The sequence below is a fragment of the Erpetoichthys calabaricus genome, chromosome 3, assembly GCF_900747795.2.
Source record: "Erpetoichthys calabaricus chromosome 3, fErpCal1.3, whole genome shotgun sequence".
In the NCBI taxonomy this organism is placed as follows: domain Eukaryota; kingdom Metazoa; phylum Chordata; class Cladistia; order Polypteriformes; family Polypteridae; genus Erpetoichthys; species Erpetoichthys calabaricus.
The window spans coordinates 294,002,322-294,019,698 of NC_041396.2; the positions used below are offsets into that span (position 1 = coordinate 294,002,322).

General features: G+C 38.7%; 1 protein-coding gene across 1 annotated transcript in view; it reads left to right on the plus strand.

Moving 5' to 3' along the window:
- The window catches only part of smarcd1 (SWI/SNF related, matrix associated, actin dependent regulator of chromatin, subfamily d, member 1), a 79,108-nt gene that overhangs the window by 22,701 nt on the left and 39,030 nt on the right, over positions 1-17,377 (plus strand). Inside the window, 1 exon segment of the mRNA XM_051925113.1 lies at positions 2,159-2,281. Coding sequence (XP_051781073.1) covers positions 2,159-2,281 — 123 coding nt within the window.

A 17,377-nucleotide genomic window follows, 5' to 3' on the forward strand; every position in this document is an offset into this window, starting at 1 on the left:
GTTGGATGGGAAGCGTCGGTGCACAGCCATTTTAAGATCTCTCCAGAGATGTTCAATCAGATTCAAGTCTGGGCTCTGGCTGGGTCACTCAAGGACATTCACAGAGTTGTCCTGAAGCCACTCCTTTGATATCTTGGCTGTGAGCTTAGGGTCGTTGTCCTGCTGAAAGATGAACTGTCACCCCAGTCTGAGGTCAGGAGCGCTCTGGAGCAGGTTTTCATCCAGGATGTCTCTGTACATTGCTGCAGTCATCTTTCCCTTTATCCTGACTAGTCTCCCAGTCCCTGCCGCTGAAAAACATCCCCACAGCATGATGCTGCCACCACCATGCTTCACTGTAGGGATGGTTCCAGGTTTCCCCCAAATGTGACGCCTGGCATTCACACCAAAGAGTTCAATTTTTGTCTCATCAGACCAGAGAATTTTCTTTCTCGTGGTCTGAGAGTCCTTCAGGTGCCTTTTGGCAAACTCCAGGCGGGCTGCCATGTGCCTTTTACTAAGGAGTGGCTTCCGTCTGGCCACTCTACCATATAAGCCTGATTGGTGGATTGCTGCAGAGATAGTTGTCCTTCTGGATGTTTCTCCTCTCTCCGCAGAGGACCTCTGGAGCTCTGACAGAGTGACCATCGGGTTCTTGGTCATCTCCCTGACTAAGGCCCTTCTCCCCCAATCACTCAGTTTAAATGGCCGGGCAGCTCTAGGAAGAGTCCTGGTGGTTTCAAACTTCTTCCACTTACGGATGATGGAGGCCACTGTGCTCATTGGGACCTTCAAAGCAGCAGAAATTTTTCTGTAACCTTCCCCAGATTTGTGCCTCAAGACAATCCTGTCTCGGAGGTCTACAGACAATTCCTTTGACTTCATGCTTGGTTTTTGCTCTGACATTAACTGTCAACTGTGGGACCTTATATATACAGGTGTGTGCCTTTCCAAATCATGTCCAGTCAACTGAATTTACCACAGGTGGACTCCAATTAAGCTGCAGAAACATCTCAAGGATGATCAGGGGAAACAGGATGAACCTGAGCTCAATTTCGAGCTTCATGGCAAAGGCTGTGAATACTTATGTACATGTGCTTTCTCAATTTTTTTATTTGTAATAAATTTGCAAAAATCTCAAACTTTTTTCACGTTGTCATTATGGGGTGTTGTGTGTAGAATTCTGAGGAAAAAAATGAATTTAATCCATTTTGGAATAAGGCTTTTAACAAAATGTTATTTTTTAATAACACGTACGTACGTATATGTATATAGATAGACAGATATATGTATGTGATAAAATGAAAAAACATTCGATTTTAATTTCCCATACTGTAGTACCTGCGTGTTAACGCCTGCACATGGGCGTGAACTGCCCACTCCCCCCCCCGCAAAATTGAAAATCACTCCCATGTTACAAGCAATTGCATTGGGTCCCATGAGTCCTGCAGTGCAGACGTCTACCTCAGAGCATAAGCTGACCACAATTGAGAGAATATGTCAATTTCATTTATATTCTCCTTCGTTTATATTCGAGAGCGGCTTGAATTTGTACTGAGGATTGTATTTATGAGTTTGTTTCCCAACCATTTAAAACAGTTTGAAACTTTACAAAGGAAAGAATACAGTATAGAGGTAGTTTTTGAGATTTTATATTAATACCTACTTTATTTATTTGGAACTGACAGGAGAATTTACTTTGTATTCTCTTGTAAAACCTGAAAGCTTTAATTTAGTTTTAGATTTTAGAATTTTGGAATTAAGATTTTATTTGTTTGGAGTTGACCAACAAATTTAGTGTGTTCTGTAAAATTTGAAAACTTTTGACTGGTCAGAATTGAGACTTGTTTTATTTTGTATTACCTATTTTATTTGTTTGGAATTGACCAAAGAATTTAGTTGTGCATTTTGAGTGTGTTCTCCTGTAACACTTGAAGCTTTTGACTTGTCAGAATTAAGATTTTAGTTCATTATATATACCTGTTTTATTTATTTGACATAGTTGTATAATGTTGTACAGTACATTTGTCATGTTCAAGTTCTGTCAGAAAGTAAATAAATATTTAAACCAAAAATTAACCTTATGAGATCTTCACATTTCACTTAGGAGTAAAAAGGAACCTTTAAGCTTCATATATGTCTCATTTTTAATCTGTTTACTGTTGTCTTCCATTTACAGATCAGAGAACTGGTCCCTGAATCCCAGGCTTACATGGACCTTTTAGCTTTTGAAAGAAAACTGGACCAAACAATCATGCGCAAGAGACTTGACATTCAAGAGGCCCTCAAACGGCCTATTAAGGTATGGTGCCACCATAACTTCCATCTGTATGTATGTTGCTTTCTGACCATTTGGTTATGGTTAGTGTTATTTTTTTAGACCTGCTAAGTGAATGGACAAAAAATGTCATCCAGCTAAGATGGTATTCTTAAAAATATAATAATGAACAACAATAGTTGGACTTAGCATTTTTAAATATACTCCTCTGGGACAAACAAACACCACTGATATTGTAGTAAAGAAAGGTTTTACCATTGTTGGTAATCTTCTGGTATCAACAATAAAGCGGACAATTAGAGAGGTTTTTCTGTCTTGTATGCAGAAAGTATTCTCATGTAAACTTCTCTGAATCAAAGAAACCGAATATTGTCAAACTTGGTTAATACCTTTTAGGATCTGGAGTGCCTTAGCCTATCCGTGTAGCATCAGACAGATGGTGGGGAGAAAAAAACTTTTTGAGAATCAACAGTGAAATATGTTTTAACCATTGAGAGAGTAAAAAAACTCAAGCTGATCCTAATCTTCCTCTTCTTTTGGCTGCTCCCATTAGGGGTTGCCACAGCGGATCATCATCTTCCATATCTTTCTGTCCTCTGCATCTTGTTCTGTTACACCCATCACCTGCATGTCCTCTCTCACCACATCCATAAACCTTCAATTAGGCCTTCCTCTTTTCCTCTTCCCTGGCAGCTCTATTGTTAACATCCTTCTCCCAATATACTCCGCATCTCTCCTCTGCACATGCCCAAACCAACGTGATCTCACCTCTCTGACTTTGTCTCCCAACCATCCAACTTGAGCTGACCCTCTAATGTCCTCATTTATAATCCTGTCCATCCTCATCATACCCAGTGCAAATCTTTTTTTTTTTTTTAATTTTATTTATTAATTTTATTGTAATCATTCCATACAAATAGCTCAATTAATCCAAAAAAAAATTGAAGACAAATCAAATCCCACCCTTGAGAAGGAGAGCATGGCCAAAGGAGAATTGCTTAGGGCTTTTTAATAGGGGAAAAAATATATAAATAAATAAATAAATGGAGAAGGAAAAGAAATGTGGAAATAATTATTTCTTCTTATTCTAAAATATTATTGATTATATCCTGTCAGGTTTTGAAAAAATTCTGTACAGATACTCTGAGAATTTGATTTTTTTCAATTTCAAATAATATAAAACATCGGTTTCCCACTGACTTATCAGAGGAGATTTAGGATTCTTCCAATTTAACAAAATAAGTGCATGCCAAAAGTGTAGTGAATGCAATCACAGTTTGCTTGTCCTTCTCCACTTCAAGTCCATCTGGAAGAACACCGAACACAGCTGTTAATGGGTTAGGAGGGATTGTGATACCAAGGCTGTGTGAAATGCACTTACAAATTTTGGTCCAGAATGATGTTAATTTGGTGCAGGCCCAAAACATGTGACCCAGTGAGGCAGGAGCTTGGTTGCAGCGTTCGCAGGTTGGATCTTGCCCTGGAAATATTTTAGACAGTTTTCAGCGAGACAGATGAGCTTGATACAGTAATCCCTCGCTATATCGCACTTCGCCTTTCGCGGCTTCACTCCATCGCGGATTTTATATGTAAGCATATTTAAATATATATCGCGGATTTTTCGCTGCTTCGCGGGTTTCTGCGGACAATGGGTCTTTTAATTTCTGGTACATGCTTCCTCAGTTGGTTTGCCCAGTTGATTTCATACAAGGGACACTATTGGCAGATGGCTGAGAAGCTACCCAGCTTACTTTTCTCTGTCTCTCTTGCACTGACTTTCTCTGATCCTGACTTAGGGGGTGTGAGCAGGGGGGCTGTTCGCACACCTAGACGATACGGACGCTCGTCTAAAAATGCTGAAAGATTATCTTCACGTTGCTCTCTTTTGTGCAGCTGCTTCCTGAAATGACATGCTGCCCGGTGCTTCGCATACTTAAAAGCTCGAAGGGCACGTATTGATTTTTTTTTTTTTTTTTTTTTTTTTTATTAATTTTCATTGTAATCATTCCATACAAGCAGATCAATTTATAACCCAACAAATTTGAAGACTAATCAAACCCCACCCCTGAGAAGGAGAGCTTAGCTAAAGGAAAATTGCTATAGGCTTTTTAATAAGGCAACATTAAACAAAAGAAAGGCAGAAGTAAATATCTATGTAAATAAGAGATGGAGAAGGGAGTTAAATGCAATAATAGTTATTTCTCTTATTCTAAAATAATATTGATTAAATCCTGCCATGTTTTGAAAAAATGTTGTACAGATCCTCTAACTGAAAATTTGATTTTTTCCAATTTCAAATAATATAAAACATTGGTTTCCCACTGACTTATAAGAGGAGAATTAGGATTCTTCCAATTTAACAAAATAAGTCTGCGTGCTAAAAGTGTAGTGAGTGCAATCACCGTTTGCTTGTCCTTCTCCAATTCAAGTCCATCTGGAAGAACACCGAACACAGCTGTTAATGGGTTAGGAGGGATTGTGATACCAAGGCTGTCTGAGAGGCACTTAAAAATTTTTGTCCAAAATGATGTTAGTTTGATGCAGGCCCAAAACATGTGACCCAGTGAGGCAGGAGCTTGGTTGCAGCGCTCGCAGGTTGGATCCTGGCCTGGAAACATTTTGGACAGTTTTAAGCGAGACAGATGAGCTCGGTATATAATTTTTAGTTGAATAATTCTATGCTTTGCGCATATAGAACTCGAGTGAATTCTCTGCTTTGCTACCTTCCACTCCTTTTCTGATATATTGATTAAGAGATCTTCTTCCCAATGTCCTCTTGGATCTTTGAAAGGTAGGGACTCTAATAAGATTTTATAACTAATAAGATTTTTGACTGAAAAACAAACTCTGTCTCTCTCTCTCTCTCTCTCTCTCTCTCTTTGTCTGCTCCTGACGGAGGGGGTGTGAGCTGCCGCCTTCAACAGCTTTGTGCCGCGGTGCTTCGCATACTTAAAAGCAGCCCTATTGATTTGTTTGCTTTTCTCTATCTCTGTGACAGCCTGTGCTCCTGACACGCACTCCTTTGAAGAGGAAGATATGTTTGCATTCTTTTAATTGTGAGACGGAACTGTCATCTCTGTCTTGTCATGGAGCACAGTTTAAACTTTTGAAAAAGAGACAAATGTTTGTTTGCAGTGTTTGAATAACATTCCTGTCTCTCTACAACCTCCTGTGTTTCTGCGCAAATCTGTGACCCAAGCATGACAATATAAAAATAACTATATAAACATATGGTTTCTACTTCGCGGATTTTCTTATTTCGCGGGTGGCTCTGGAACGCAACCCCCGCGATGGAGGAGGGATTACTGTATATGATTTTTAGTTGAATAATTCTATGCTTTGCGCATATGGAGCTCAAGTGAATTTTCTGCAATGCTACCTTCCACTCCTTTTCTGATATATTAATTAAGAGATCTTTTTCCCGTTGTCCTCTTGGAACTTTGAAAGGAAGGTACTCTAATAAAATTTTATACAATGCGGAAATTGTGTCTAATTCCTCGAAATTGAGCAATATTTTTTCCAGCATGATGGAGGGTACGAGATGAGGAAAATCGGGCAGTTTCTGTTTAACAAAGTTTCTAACTTGAAGATAGTGAAAGAACTGTGTAGCTGGGAGGTTGAATTTGGAACGTAATTGTTCAAAGGATACAAAGATATTGTCTATATAAAGATATCTGAGCAATTTAATCCCAAATCTTTTCCAGGTATTAAAAACTGGATATGTTTGCGAGAGTTGAAAGAGATGGTTCTCCTGCAGGGGTGCCACAGATAAAAGATTTTCCATCTTAAAATGCTTTCTAAGTTGGTTCCATATTCTGAGTTAGTAAAGCACAATTGGGTTATTAGTATATTTGCGATAACTTGCATTTATTGGAGCGCAGAGCAGGGAGTATAAAGAAGTACTACAGGATTTTACTTCTATTGCGGACCAAGCCTGTGTATGTTGATTTATTTGTGTCCAGGTTTCTATGGCTTGTATGTTTGCTGCCCAGTAATAAAACTGAAAATTAGGTAGAGCCATGCCACCTTCTGCCTGAGGTCTCTGTAGGGTCGCTCTTCGGATACGTGAGTGTTTTGAGTTCCAAATAAATTAGGTTATAGTTGAATCTAATTGCTTAAAAAAATGATTTATTGATATATATTGGAATGTTTTGAAATAAAAAAAGTTTAGGAAGGATATTCATCTTAACAATGTTAATTCTTCCGGCTACAGTGAGATGAAGGTTTGACCATCTATGCAAGTCTTGCTTGAGATTGGAAGATAAGTGTCAGCCTTTAATAAATCCAGTTTGATCCTGTGATATTACCGAAGGCGGCACTTTCTCCATCGTTCTAGCTATAATTTTTGAGAGAATCTTAACATCATTATTCAGGAGTGAAATTGGTCTGTATGATGCACATTGTAACAAGTCCTTATTTTGTTTAGGAAAGACGGTGATTAATGCTTGACGAAAAGTTTGAGGTAGAATTTGATTATCTCTAGCTTCTGTAAATGTTGCCAATGTTGCAAATCTTAGCATCTTTAACTCTGCCACCTCCAACTCTGTCTCCTGCTTTCTGGTCAGTGCCACCGTCTCCAGCCCATATAACATAGCTGGACTCACTACTATCCTGTAGACCTTCCCTTTCACTCTTGCTGATACCCGTCTGTCACAAATCACTCCTGACACTCTTCTCCACCCATCCCACCCTGCCTGCACTTTCTTTTTCACCTCTCTTCCCCAATCCCCATTACTTTGTACTGTTGATCCCAAGTATTTAAACTCCTCCATCTTCACCAACTCTACTCCCTGCCTCCTCACCATTCCACTGACCTCCCTCTTATATACACACATGTATTCTGTCTTGTTCCTAATGACCTTCATTCCTCTCCTCTCTAGAGCATATCTCCACCTCTCCAGGGTCTCCTCATCCTGCACCCTACTATAGCTACAGATCACAATATCATCAGCAAACATCATAGTCCACGGGGACTCCTGTCTAATGTAGTCTGTCAACCTGTCCATCACCATTGCAAATAAGAAAGGGCTACTCAAGCTGATCATAATATATATATATGCAGAAGTTTAAAACCATTTCACTGTGGTACATGTTAACCTTGGTATTTTAACCATGCTACTAAAACTGATTACATAAGCATGACACGGTTACCAGTTGGAGATAATCTCATACATCTTTTAACATATCAGGCTACAATTAGTCTACATTCCAATCAAAGTGTAGTGACAATCAAGTGGGTAACACTTTGGTACAATGGTTAATGCTACTGTCTCCATAGATCCTGTGCATGGTTGTTGACCTTGTAGAGTGTGCACAATTTCCTTGTGTTTGTATGAATCTCACCCAACCATACCGCAACCCCAGCCCCCACAAAAATAAACGTACTCCAGTTTTCTTCAAACATCTTCTCTGTGCCATATGTTGCCAGGATATGTTCTGGTAGCCCCAAAGTCATTTACTGGGATAAACTGGTTTGGGAGAAACTAGTGTAGTACATTGCATGACATGTTCTTTGTGTATCTTTCAATAATATCACAAAAGGCAAGAAAAACCCATTGTATAAGAATAATTTAGAGTACTTCAGTGGTTCTCAAGTTCAGTTCTGGGGTATCCTAGTGAACTTGATTTTCTGTTTTTTCTTTAGTTGTCTTTTTCTTCTCTTATATTGCATACTGAAAATTCAGCTAGTATTTACATTTAGAAGAAATTCTGATTTTTTTATGTTTTTAATGCGTAATTATACCCAAAATGAAAGAGCAGGTTTCAAAACTTTATTTCAAACAAACTGTATAAGACAGAAACACATTCCGCACATCCCTGGATAGAGGAAAGTTCAAAGTTTGGTCCTATTGTCCTTGAGGTTGCAGGCACTCAACATGAGCACCATGTGTAGCGTGACAAACATCAATACAGGAGACCATTTCTTGCCACACATGAGTCAACTGATCCCTCGTTACTGAATTTTCATCTGACATCCGTGGACGACCAGTGCTTTTACGTTTGCATATGCCACCTTCTTCTACGAATTTTTTAGGCCACTCGTCAGTTTGCTTATGACAAGGCGGCTGTTTGTTGAAATGTCGGCGGAATTTACGTTACACTTGAACAATGGATTTATTTCAAACAAACTGTATAAGGCAGAAACACATTCCGCACATCCCTGGATAGAGGAAAGTTCAAAGTTTGGTCCTATTGTCCTTGAGGTTGCAGGCACTCAACATGAGCACCATGTGTAGCGTGACAAACATCAATACAGGAGACCATTTCTTGCCACACATGAGTCAACTGATCCCTCGTTACTGAATTTTCATCTGACATCCGTGGACGACCAGTGCTTTTACGTTTGCATATGCCACCTTCTTCTACGAATTTTTTAGGCCACTCGTCAGTTTGCTTATGACAAGGCGGCTGTTTGTTGAAATGTCGGCGGAATTTACGTTACACTTGAACAATGGATTTATTTCAAACAAACTGTATAAGGCAGAAACACATTCCGCACATCCCTGGATAGAGGAAAGTTCAAAGTTTGGTCCTATGGTCCTTGAGGTTGCATGCACTCAACAGGAGCACCATGTGTAGCGTGACAAACATCAATACAGTAGACCATTTCTTGCCACCACGAGTCAACTGATCCCTCGTTACTGAATTTTCATCTGACGTCCGTGGACGACCAGTGCTTTTTACATTTGCATATGCCACCTTCTTCTACGAATTTTTTAGGCCACTCGTCAATTTGCTTATGACAAGGCGGCTGTTTGTTGAAATGTCGGCAGAATTTACGTTACAATTGAACAATGGACTGACACTTCACAAATTGCCCATGTTACTATAAACAAGAAACAGTGGCATTCACTGGTACTTTTAGGCAGGCTTTTAAACTTTGAACTTTCCTCTATCCAGTGATCTGCAGAATGTTTCTGTCTTATACGGTTTGTTTGAAATACATTTTTGAAATCTCTTTCATTTTGAATAGCCCGGTATTTTATCTTTTTTTTTTTTTTTTGTAATTCATATCTTTAAGTCACAGACTATTATAAACTAGATAGTAGATAAATATGGCTCTTCGTCAATGTGTGACCTACTGTGGTGGGTGGTGTTCCCAGGTGGTGCTCCAGTTTTAGCCAAGCACTGACATCTTAGTCTACTCCTGTGTAATCAAGAATGCTCTTACTTAGGATATGCCTACCTTAAAGAAATACTCCACCCAAATTTTTATGTTACTTACAGAGCACAAACGCAGCTGTTTATTAACACTAGAATTACCAAAGCCTACAAAAAAACTCGAAAACCCGACCCACCTTAAATCCCTTCACATCTCTCCGTCAGCATCTTTTGTCTTGTAAATGTCTCGATCAAATCGAGCAGCAAGCAGCCTGCTATACCATCCCCCCATTGCCACAGAAAGGGCAAGAAGTTCTCCCAGTTCAAGCCTTGATTATTAAGGAGTGAGCTACCTAGTGTTGTATAGGGCAAATAATTTCATGTGTGTTCTGTGTCTACAGCAATCTATGTAAACACATCGTTTAAACAAAAACGTTTTTCATGTTTTAGTAATAAATGACAAAATGTAGACATGAACTATATAATGTGTGAAGCCTGAAGTCCAAATATTAAATAAACAGTTTCACAAAAGGTAGAAGAACAATACAACAGCCTCCATTGTTCAGCGGTAGAGAACTGCTGACTTATGGTCCAGAGGTCGTGAGTTTGAAAACAGCTCCCTCGTATATTTACCTTTTTGAGTAGTGAGCTGCTCTTATTGTTAATATTATACAATAAAAACATACAATTGATTTGTTTCTGTAACAGCCGGTGTAAATTTATAGTATTTTTTTTTATATATTAAACTCTCAGTCACGATCACTCTACAACACCCACACCTCGCCCCAGATCTGTCTGGGAATAGCTATAGATGTGAGTGGTGTTTTGAGACAACAAACTGGGAATTCTTTGATCTGGAGGGATTAAAGCTGACACACAAATGCTGGTGAATCTGCCTTCTTTGTATTTCACAGTCACTTGCATTTTTTTTTATTCAGTTTTATTGAGTGTTCCTGCTCACGCCGAATTAGTATGCACCTTCTGGTTCATGATGTCAAAGCCGCACTGACAAAAAACAGAGACCTAGGTATATATGATATTTGGAATAATTAATTTTACGACCTGTATAGTACATTTCGGAAAACATTGAGGCAATGATGTAACATTATCCATGTTATTCATATTCATTCGCATGCTTTCTTGCGGTTGTAATCAATGACCACGTTTTTTGTTTTTTTGTTTTTGTTTTTTTTTCCTGATCTTGCCCAGTCTCCACTTTTTGGTGCATGGTGGTGTTTCTTTTGTACTCCAGGACATGCAGAGGAAAGAATATTACAGAGAAGTCAGTTCCACGCTATATACAATCATCAAATTCAAATGTTAACAGTTCCCACACACCCAAGATCTGTCCTTCCTAAATTTACCACGTGTTCCTGTTGCAATGTACACACTTCTCCCTGTGCTGTGGTTCCTATTACATTGAAGGGGCACCTGACACTGGCTGAGTTTGCTTTCCTGGGGGAAGCAGCTGTCTTGGAACAGAAGCTTGTCAATGTTGCATCCTCCTTGTCTTTTTCCATCGCCTTTTTTTGTAAGAAGTGATGACTAAGTTCCTCTGCAAGGTGAGCAAAGAACACTCTTCTTTTCTCAGTGGACCCATGCATGCCTTGCATAGTACATGTGCATTGATCGGTGCCAGGTCAAGGTTGTTATAGCACACAGCAACCGGCCACCCACTCCTGCTCGCACTGAATAAGCTCATACTTTCTGGTGCACAATGTCAATGCAGCACTGGGGGGATAAAAAGAAAGAGACAAATATGTGACAATTTTGAAAAAATCATTGCATGACCTGAATAGTACCAATCAGAAAATATCGCACTAATGCAATATTATTTGAAAATGAACATCGTCGGATCAGGTGTAAATTTATGGTACTAACTGTAAAAGTAGGGCTGGGCAATTAATCGAGAAGTAATCGAAATCGACATTCAGAACCTATAATCGATCAAATTTTTCCAGGTCGATTATTTCGATTACTTTCCCTTTAAAACACTACCGCGTGTGGAGTCACGTGACCCTGCTCCGTTATGTTACGTTATTCCGCCGACATGTCGAGCATAGAGAGCTTAAACACGGACACACCTGAGCAACAAGAGCAGCTTGTACCAAAGAAAAACGCAGTCTCCGTCATTTGGACACATTTTGGCTTCAGTAAGGATGACATCGAACAAAATGAAGTCAGATGTAGACACTGTAGAAAAACAGTCTCGACGCCCAAAGGTAACACCACCAATTTGTTTCAACACTTGAAGCACAATCACTTTACTGAATATGAACAGTGCATGGCTCAAAAAAAACAAAATGAGACTGACAAGCGCCCAGCAACAAGTGCCTCCGCAAAGCAGATGTCGATAACACAAGCGTTCACAAATGCCACACAGTATGAGAAGAGTTCAAGAAGATGGAAAGAAATAACTAACGCTATTTCTTATTACATCGCAAAGGATAGGACTCCTTTGGCTACAGTGGAGCGAAGCGGGTTTAAACACCTCGTTAAAACTCTCGACAGAAGATACACTGTGCTGTGTCATCGCGATCACATTTTTCTAAAACTGCGCTTCCAGACATGTACAAGACGTGTTGTAAAAATGTAGCTGCTGAACTGAAAAATGTTCAACACTTTGCAGCCACATCTGATCTCTGGTCAAGTAGGACGATGGACCCATTCTTGAGCCTTACTTTGCACTACATTGACGATGTTTGGAAGCTGCGCCAGAGGTGCCTCGAGACGGCATATTTTCCAGCCGATCACACGGCAGATATGATTGCGCAAGGTATGAAAGATATGCTTTCTGAATGTTGACCTCGCGGAAGAAAAACTTTCAGCCATTACAACAGACAACGGTGCTAATGTTGTCAAAGCTGCTGCGCTTAATGGATGGTTACGGCAGCAGTGTTTTGGACACCGCCTACACCTTGCAATTGGTAAGTACACGTCAGCTTAATTAAATATAATAGCATAAAAGCAAAAGAGGTCATTAGGAAGCTTTTTTAAAGGGAGTGAGGCAACACCTTCAGCAAGTTCAGCTACACCCACTCTGTCACTTCAGCAATCGCTAGAAGCAGAGATGAGCAGCTATTTGGTGTCCCCCATGCTGGATAGTGAGGCAAATCCACTGGACTGGTGGAGGAAGCATCATGTACACTTTCCCACTCTAAGTAAGGTGGCAGAAAAGTATCTCTGCATACCAGCTACTAGCTCCCCATCAGAGCGGGTTTTCAGTTCGGGCGGAAACATTGTTACATGCCTCAGGTCCTGCCTGAAACCTGAAAAGGTTAACATGCTCGTGTTTCTTAGTAAGAACTTAGAGTAAATTCATGTTCATATAGTGACATGACAAGATCGCCAAGATCACCTCATGCAACAGTGTTTAGAGAGTTCTATTTTCATTACAACATTAAAATATTTGTTTACAGAAGATGCAAGAAATGCACTGTTTAAAATATTATTTACAGGATATATAAGAGTTATTTTATTTAGAAGAGATACTGCTTATTTTCTACTTTTAATAAGAAAAACATTGAAAATAATTTATTTTGTTTCCAAAAGTGCAAGTTATTTATTTTTACTTTTTTATAAGAACAAAGTGACTGTTCGTTTTAGGCAATGTGTGCTTTAATTTCAGTTGTTCAACATTGATGTTCAATAAATAATCACAGATTGAAGGAAACACACTATCTTCTATTATTTTAAAATCAAGTAATGCACCCTTCATTCAAAAATCTCTCACTTGTAATATGTGAGCATATTTACTGTACAAAACTTGTCAGTGAACTATGAGGGCAAAATAAATAAATAAATAAATAAAATAATCATTCCTTATTCGTAATCGAGTTAAAATGTTCAATTAATCGAGATTTTGATTTTAGGCCAAATCGCCCAGCCCTATGTAAAAGTTAACTTTTTTTTCCAGTTTTATTCTCTCAGTCACATTCATGTTCTCCCTCCCCCCTTCCTGATCTAACCCTAACAGCGCCAACATAAATTTACACCCAATCTGACGCTGTTCGTTTTCAAATAATATTGCATTAGTGCAATGATGTTTTCTTGAGAGAATTTGAAAAAGGGTAAAAACATTCAGGGGAAAAAAGTGCAACACTCACTAGTGCATTGCTTAGTTTAAGTGATCTTGAAGACTGGGTCAGTGGATAGCTTAAAAGGACAGAGTTTGCTGACACAGTAATACCAGCAATGTGCAGGTTGCAAGGAAACAGCACTTTACCTGCAAAATGTTGTGCCTTTTGCCTTCTGTGCTCTCGGCTGACTTAAGCTGTAGCTCTGGTTTGTGGCCTAGTGGTGTATTGGATCACTACATGCTGGAACTTCATCAGCATACAGTGTACCAAATACCAAAGTATATGATTAAATAGCCATTTTAATAAGGAGCACTCACTGCCCAAGTGTGTGTATGTTCTACAAAGCAGCTTTTCTGTGAGATGCTTATTTTTTGTTTCTTGCAGGTTGTGTATCAGTACATGATGCAGTTCATCAACTTAAAATATGCATTTCCAAGTGATAAAGAAGGGTTGTACAGTTACCACAGAATTTATAATTGACTTTTATTACCCTTATAATTGCAATTAATTTTGATTAATAACACTAAACTTAATGCATTTTTGTTGCCAACTGTGTAGACTGTTTTCTGTATACATACAGTACAGTAAAACGTCCATTTTGTAGGGAACCATTTACAAAACTTAATGTGAAATTGGTAAATGCTGGAGTAGTGGAATAATTAAAAAAATATTTTTTTTTATTCACTATTTTTGCATCACAATACATATTGTAAATTACTGATATTAAAATAAAAGTTAAATATAAGTATAACACAAGCTTTTTTCCTTGCAAAATAAATGTATAAATATGGGGAAATGTTAAATTGGGGTTCCGTTGTAATAAGAAAACAAAACTTGTGTCTCTTAAGTGAAATCAGACCACAGAGTAAAGCTTTAAATGACAGTAATATAAGATTAAGAAGTTAATGTAAACACAAACTTGATAGTACTTTTGTGTAGGTATGTAAAAGTGTTAGATGCAAAAATATTGCTGCATAGTAAGCTCAGAGTATTCAGTTAGAAATTCATTGTTACATGATACTACGATTGTCATGTTATAATGGGCCGCAGTGCTCATACACCACCATCAAGTCCCAAAAAAAAATCCATGTCTAAATATTTTTCAAGTTTACCAAATGCTTACGTAGTATTTGCCCCTGATCAGACAATAATCTGTCACCTATTTAAGATACTATAATATTGAAACTGTACAGCTACAATTACATGCACAGTGTTTGTGTTTAGCATAAATGTCATAGGATGCAAACCAATTTCTATGCACAACCTATACCCAAAGCTCTGGAGTCTGCTCCAATCATTGATAGCAGCTGTTCATGACATTTGCCACCTTGTCTGTAATTGTTAAGACCTTCTCCTGCGTGCTCCAGGTAGCTAGTGTAACTCTGTTCTTGAGCAGTTTCATCATTTTTTACCTGGAAAGAATGCTGTTTGCAAGCATCTGCTTTTCAGTGTAAATTCTGTATTAGTATCATAAACCATTAAACTCGGCATATTTCATAGATGTGTTGGACCAATGCTACAATTTTGACTTCAGTATTAATTCCAGCTTTGGCACCTCCGTACAAAACGGTTCCAAAGCAAATAACTGACTCCAAAATCCAGGTGCTCTGCAGCACACACCTCTACCTTCTAGATACCCATGATGTCCTGTTCACATCCAAGAAATAAGGGCAGGGTTGGGGTTTATACCCAGTCAGGTCCAGATCAGCTTATTCCCCTCTGAAGTTTCAATCACGTTGAACTGTGTATTTTTTGTTTTGGTGAATCTACAAAATGGAGGTTTGTTTCACAACTGAAATAGCTAGTTGAAGGGGATTGAGTGGAAAGCTGACGTTTAAAGGACTGAAAATCGTGAAATGCTAATCCTGTACTGTTTTAAAATTTGGATTTTTACCTTGCCACCCAGTTTAATAGGTGTTCTCAATCACACATTGGTTGTGATTAGATAAAGCAACACTTGCTTTGATCCATTTCAATTTCTTTGACTTTTGGAACAAAGTAAAGACAACATTGCTTGGGTTAACTAATTATAGGAGGGGATGACATATTCTTACTCTGGATGTTAATCATATTTTTTAAAACCTTTGTTTTACACAGGAGCCTTGTCCTATGGTAAATGAAACATGGTGACTTCTGTTATCAGAATTCAAGGGTTCAACATTACTTCTACTTCTCAGTTTTTTCTGGAGTCTGCTGCAAACAGAAACAAAAGAAATTCACTTTTAAAAAGATGTTAGGGATCAGACTCCTAAAAGTGTGTTCAGCATGGTCACCTGTAATTAGTAATATGATGCAAATTCCTCAATTTTGCCAGTGCATTTGTGCTGAATGAATGTGTCTGTGATTGATTATAGTACTCATTTGCTGTTTAAGGCGGTCAGTAACTGGGAAAGCTCAATCTCTAACAGAGTGGGAGTATTAAATGGAATGCAGTAATTAGCAGTTTTTGCAATTAGCATATTGCAGCACTCATAATAATAATCTCGATTAATATTTGAAAAATTGTGCAACCTTACTGATAGTAATTTCCATAGCTACTTTATTGTACAGCATACAAGCCTTCTGTATTATTTATGCAATGGAGTACAAACCTGACCCCTTGATTAACATTTGCTATTTCACAAACTAATTGGCCAGTGTTAATTTCCAAACAATTTCACTTGTAGCCTTCAAATGCACGTGTCATTCATGTTGCATGTCTGTATCAGAATTAGTACCATACAGTGGTGTGAAAAACTATTTGCCCCTTTCCTGATTTCTTATTCTTTTGCATGTTTGTCACACAAAATGTTTCTGATCATCAAACACATTTAACCATTAGTCAAATATAACACAAGTAAACACAAAATGCAGTTTGTAAATGGTGGTGTTTATTATTTAGGGAAAAAAAAAAATCCAAACCTACATGGCCCTGTGTGAAAAAGTAATTGCCCCCTGAACCTAATAACTGGTTGGGCCACCCTTAGCAGCAATAACTGCAATCAAGCGTTTGCGATAACTTGCAATGAGTCTTTTACAGTGCTCTGGAGGAATTTTGGCCCACTCATCTTTGCAAAATTGTTGTAATTCAGCTTTATTTGAGGGTTTTCTAGCATGAACCGCCTTTTTAAGGTCATGCCATAGCATCTCAATTGGATTCAGGTCAGGACTTTGACTAGGCCACTCCAAAGTCTTCATTTTGTTTTTCTTCAGCCATTCAGAGGTGGATTTGCTGGTGTGTTTTGGGTCATTGTCCTGTTACAGCACCCAAGATCGCTTCAGCTTGAGTTGATGAACAGATGGCCGGACATTCTTCTTCAGGATTTTTTGGTAGACAGTAGAATTCATGGTTCCATCTATCACAGCAAGCCTTCCAGGTCCTGAAGCAGCAAAACAACCCCAGACCATCACACTACCACCACCATATTTTACTGTTGGTATGATGTTCTTTTTCTGAAATGCTGTGTTCCTTTTACGCCAGATGTAACGGGACATTTGCCTTCCAAAAAGTTCAACTTTTGACTCATCAGTCCACAAGGTATTTTCCCAAAAGTCTTGGCAATCATTGAGATGTTTCTTAGCAAAATTGAGATGAGCCCTAATGTTCTTTTTGCTTAACAGTGGTTTGCGTCTTGGAAATCTGCCATGCAGGCCGTTTTTGCCCAGCCTCTTTCTTATGGTGGAGTCGTGAACACTGACCTTAATTGAGGCAAGTGAGGCCTGCAGTTCTTTAGACGTTGTCCTGGGGTCTTTTGTGACCTCTCGGATGAGTCGTCTCTGCGCTCTTAGGGTAATTTTGGTCGGCCGGCCACTCCTGTTCCATGTTTTTGCCATTTGTGGATAATGGCTCTCACTGTGGTTCGCTGGAGTCCCAAAGCTTTAGAAATGGCTTTATAACCTTTACCAGACTGATAGATCTCAATTACTTCTGTTCTCATTTGTTCCTGAATTTCTTTGGATC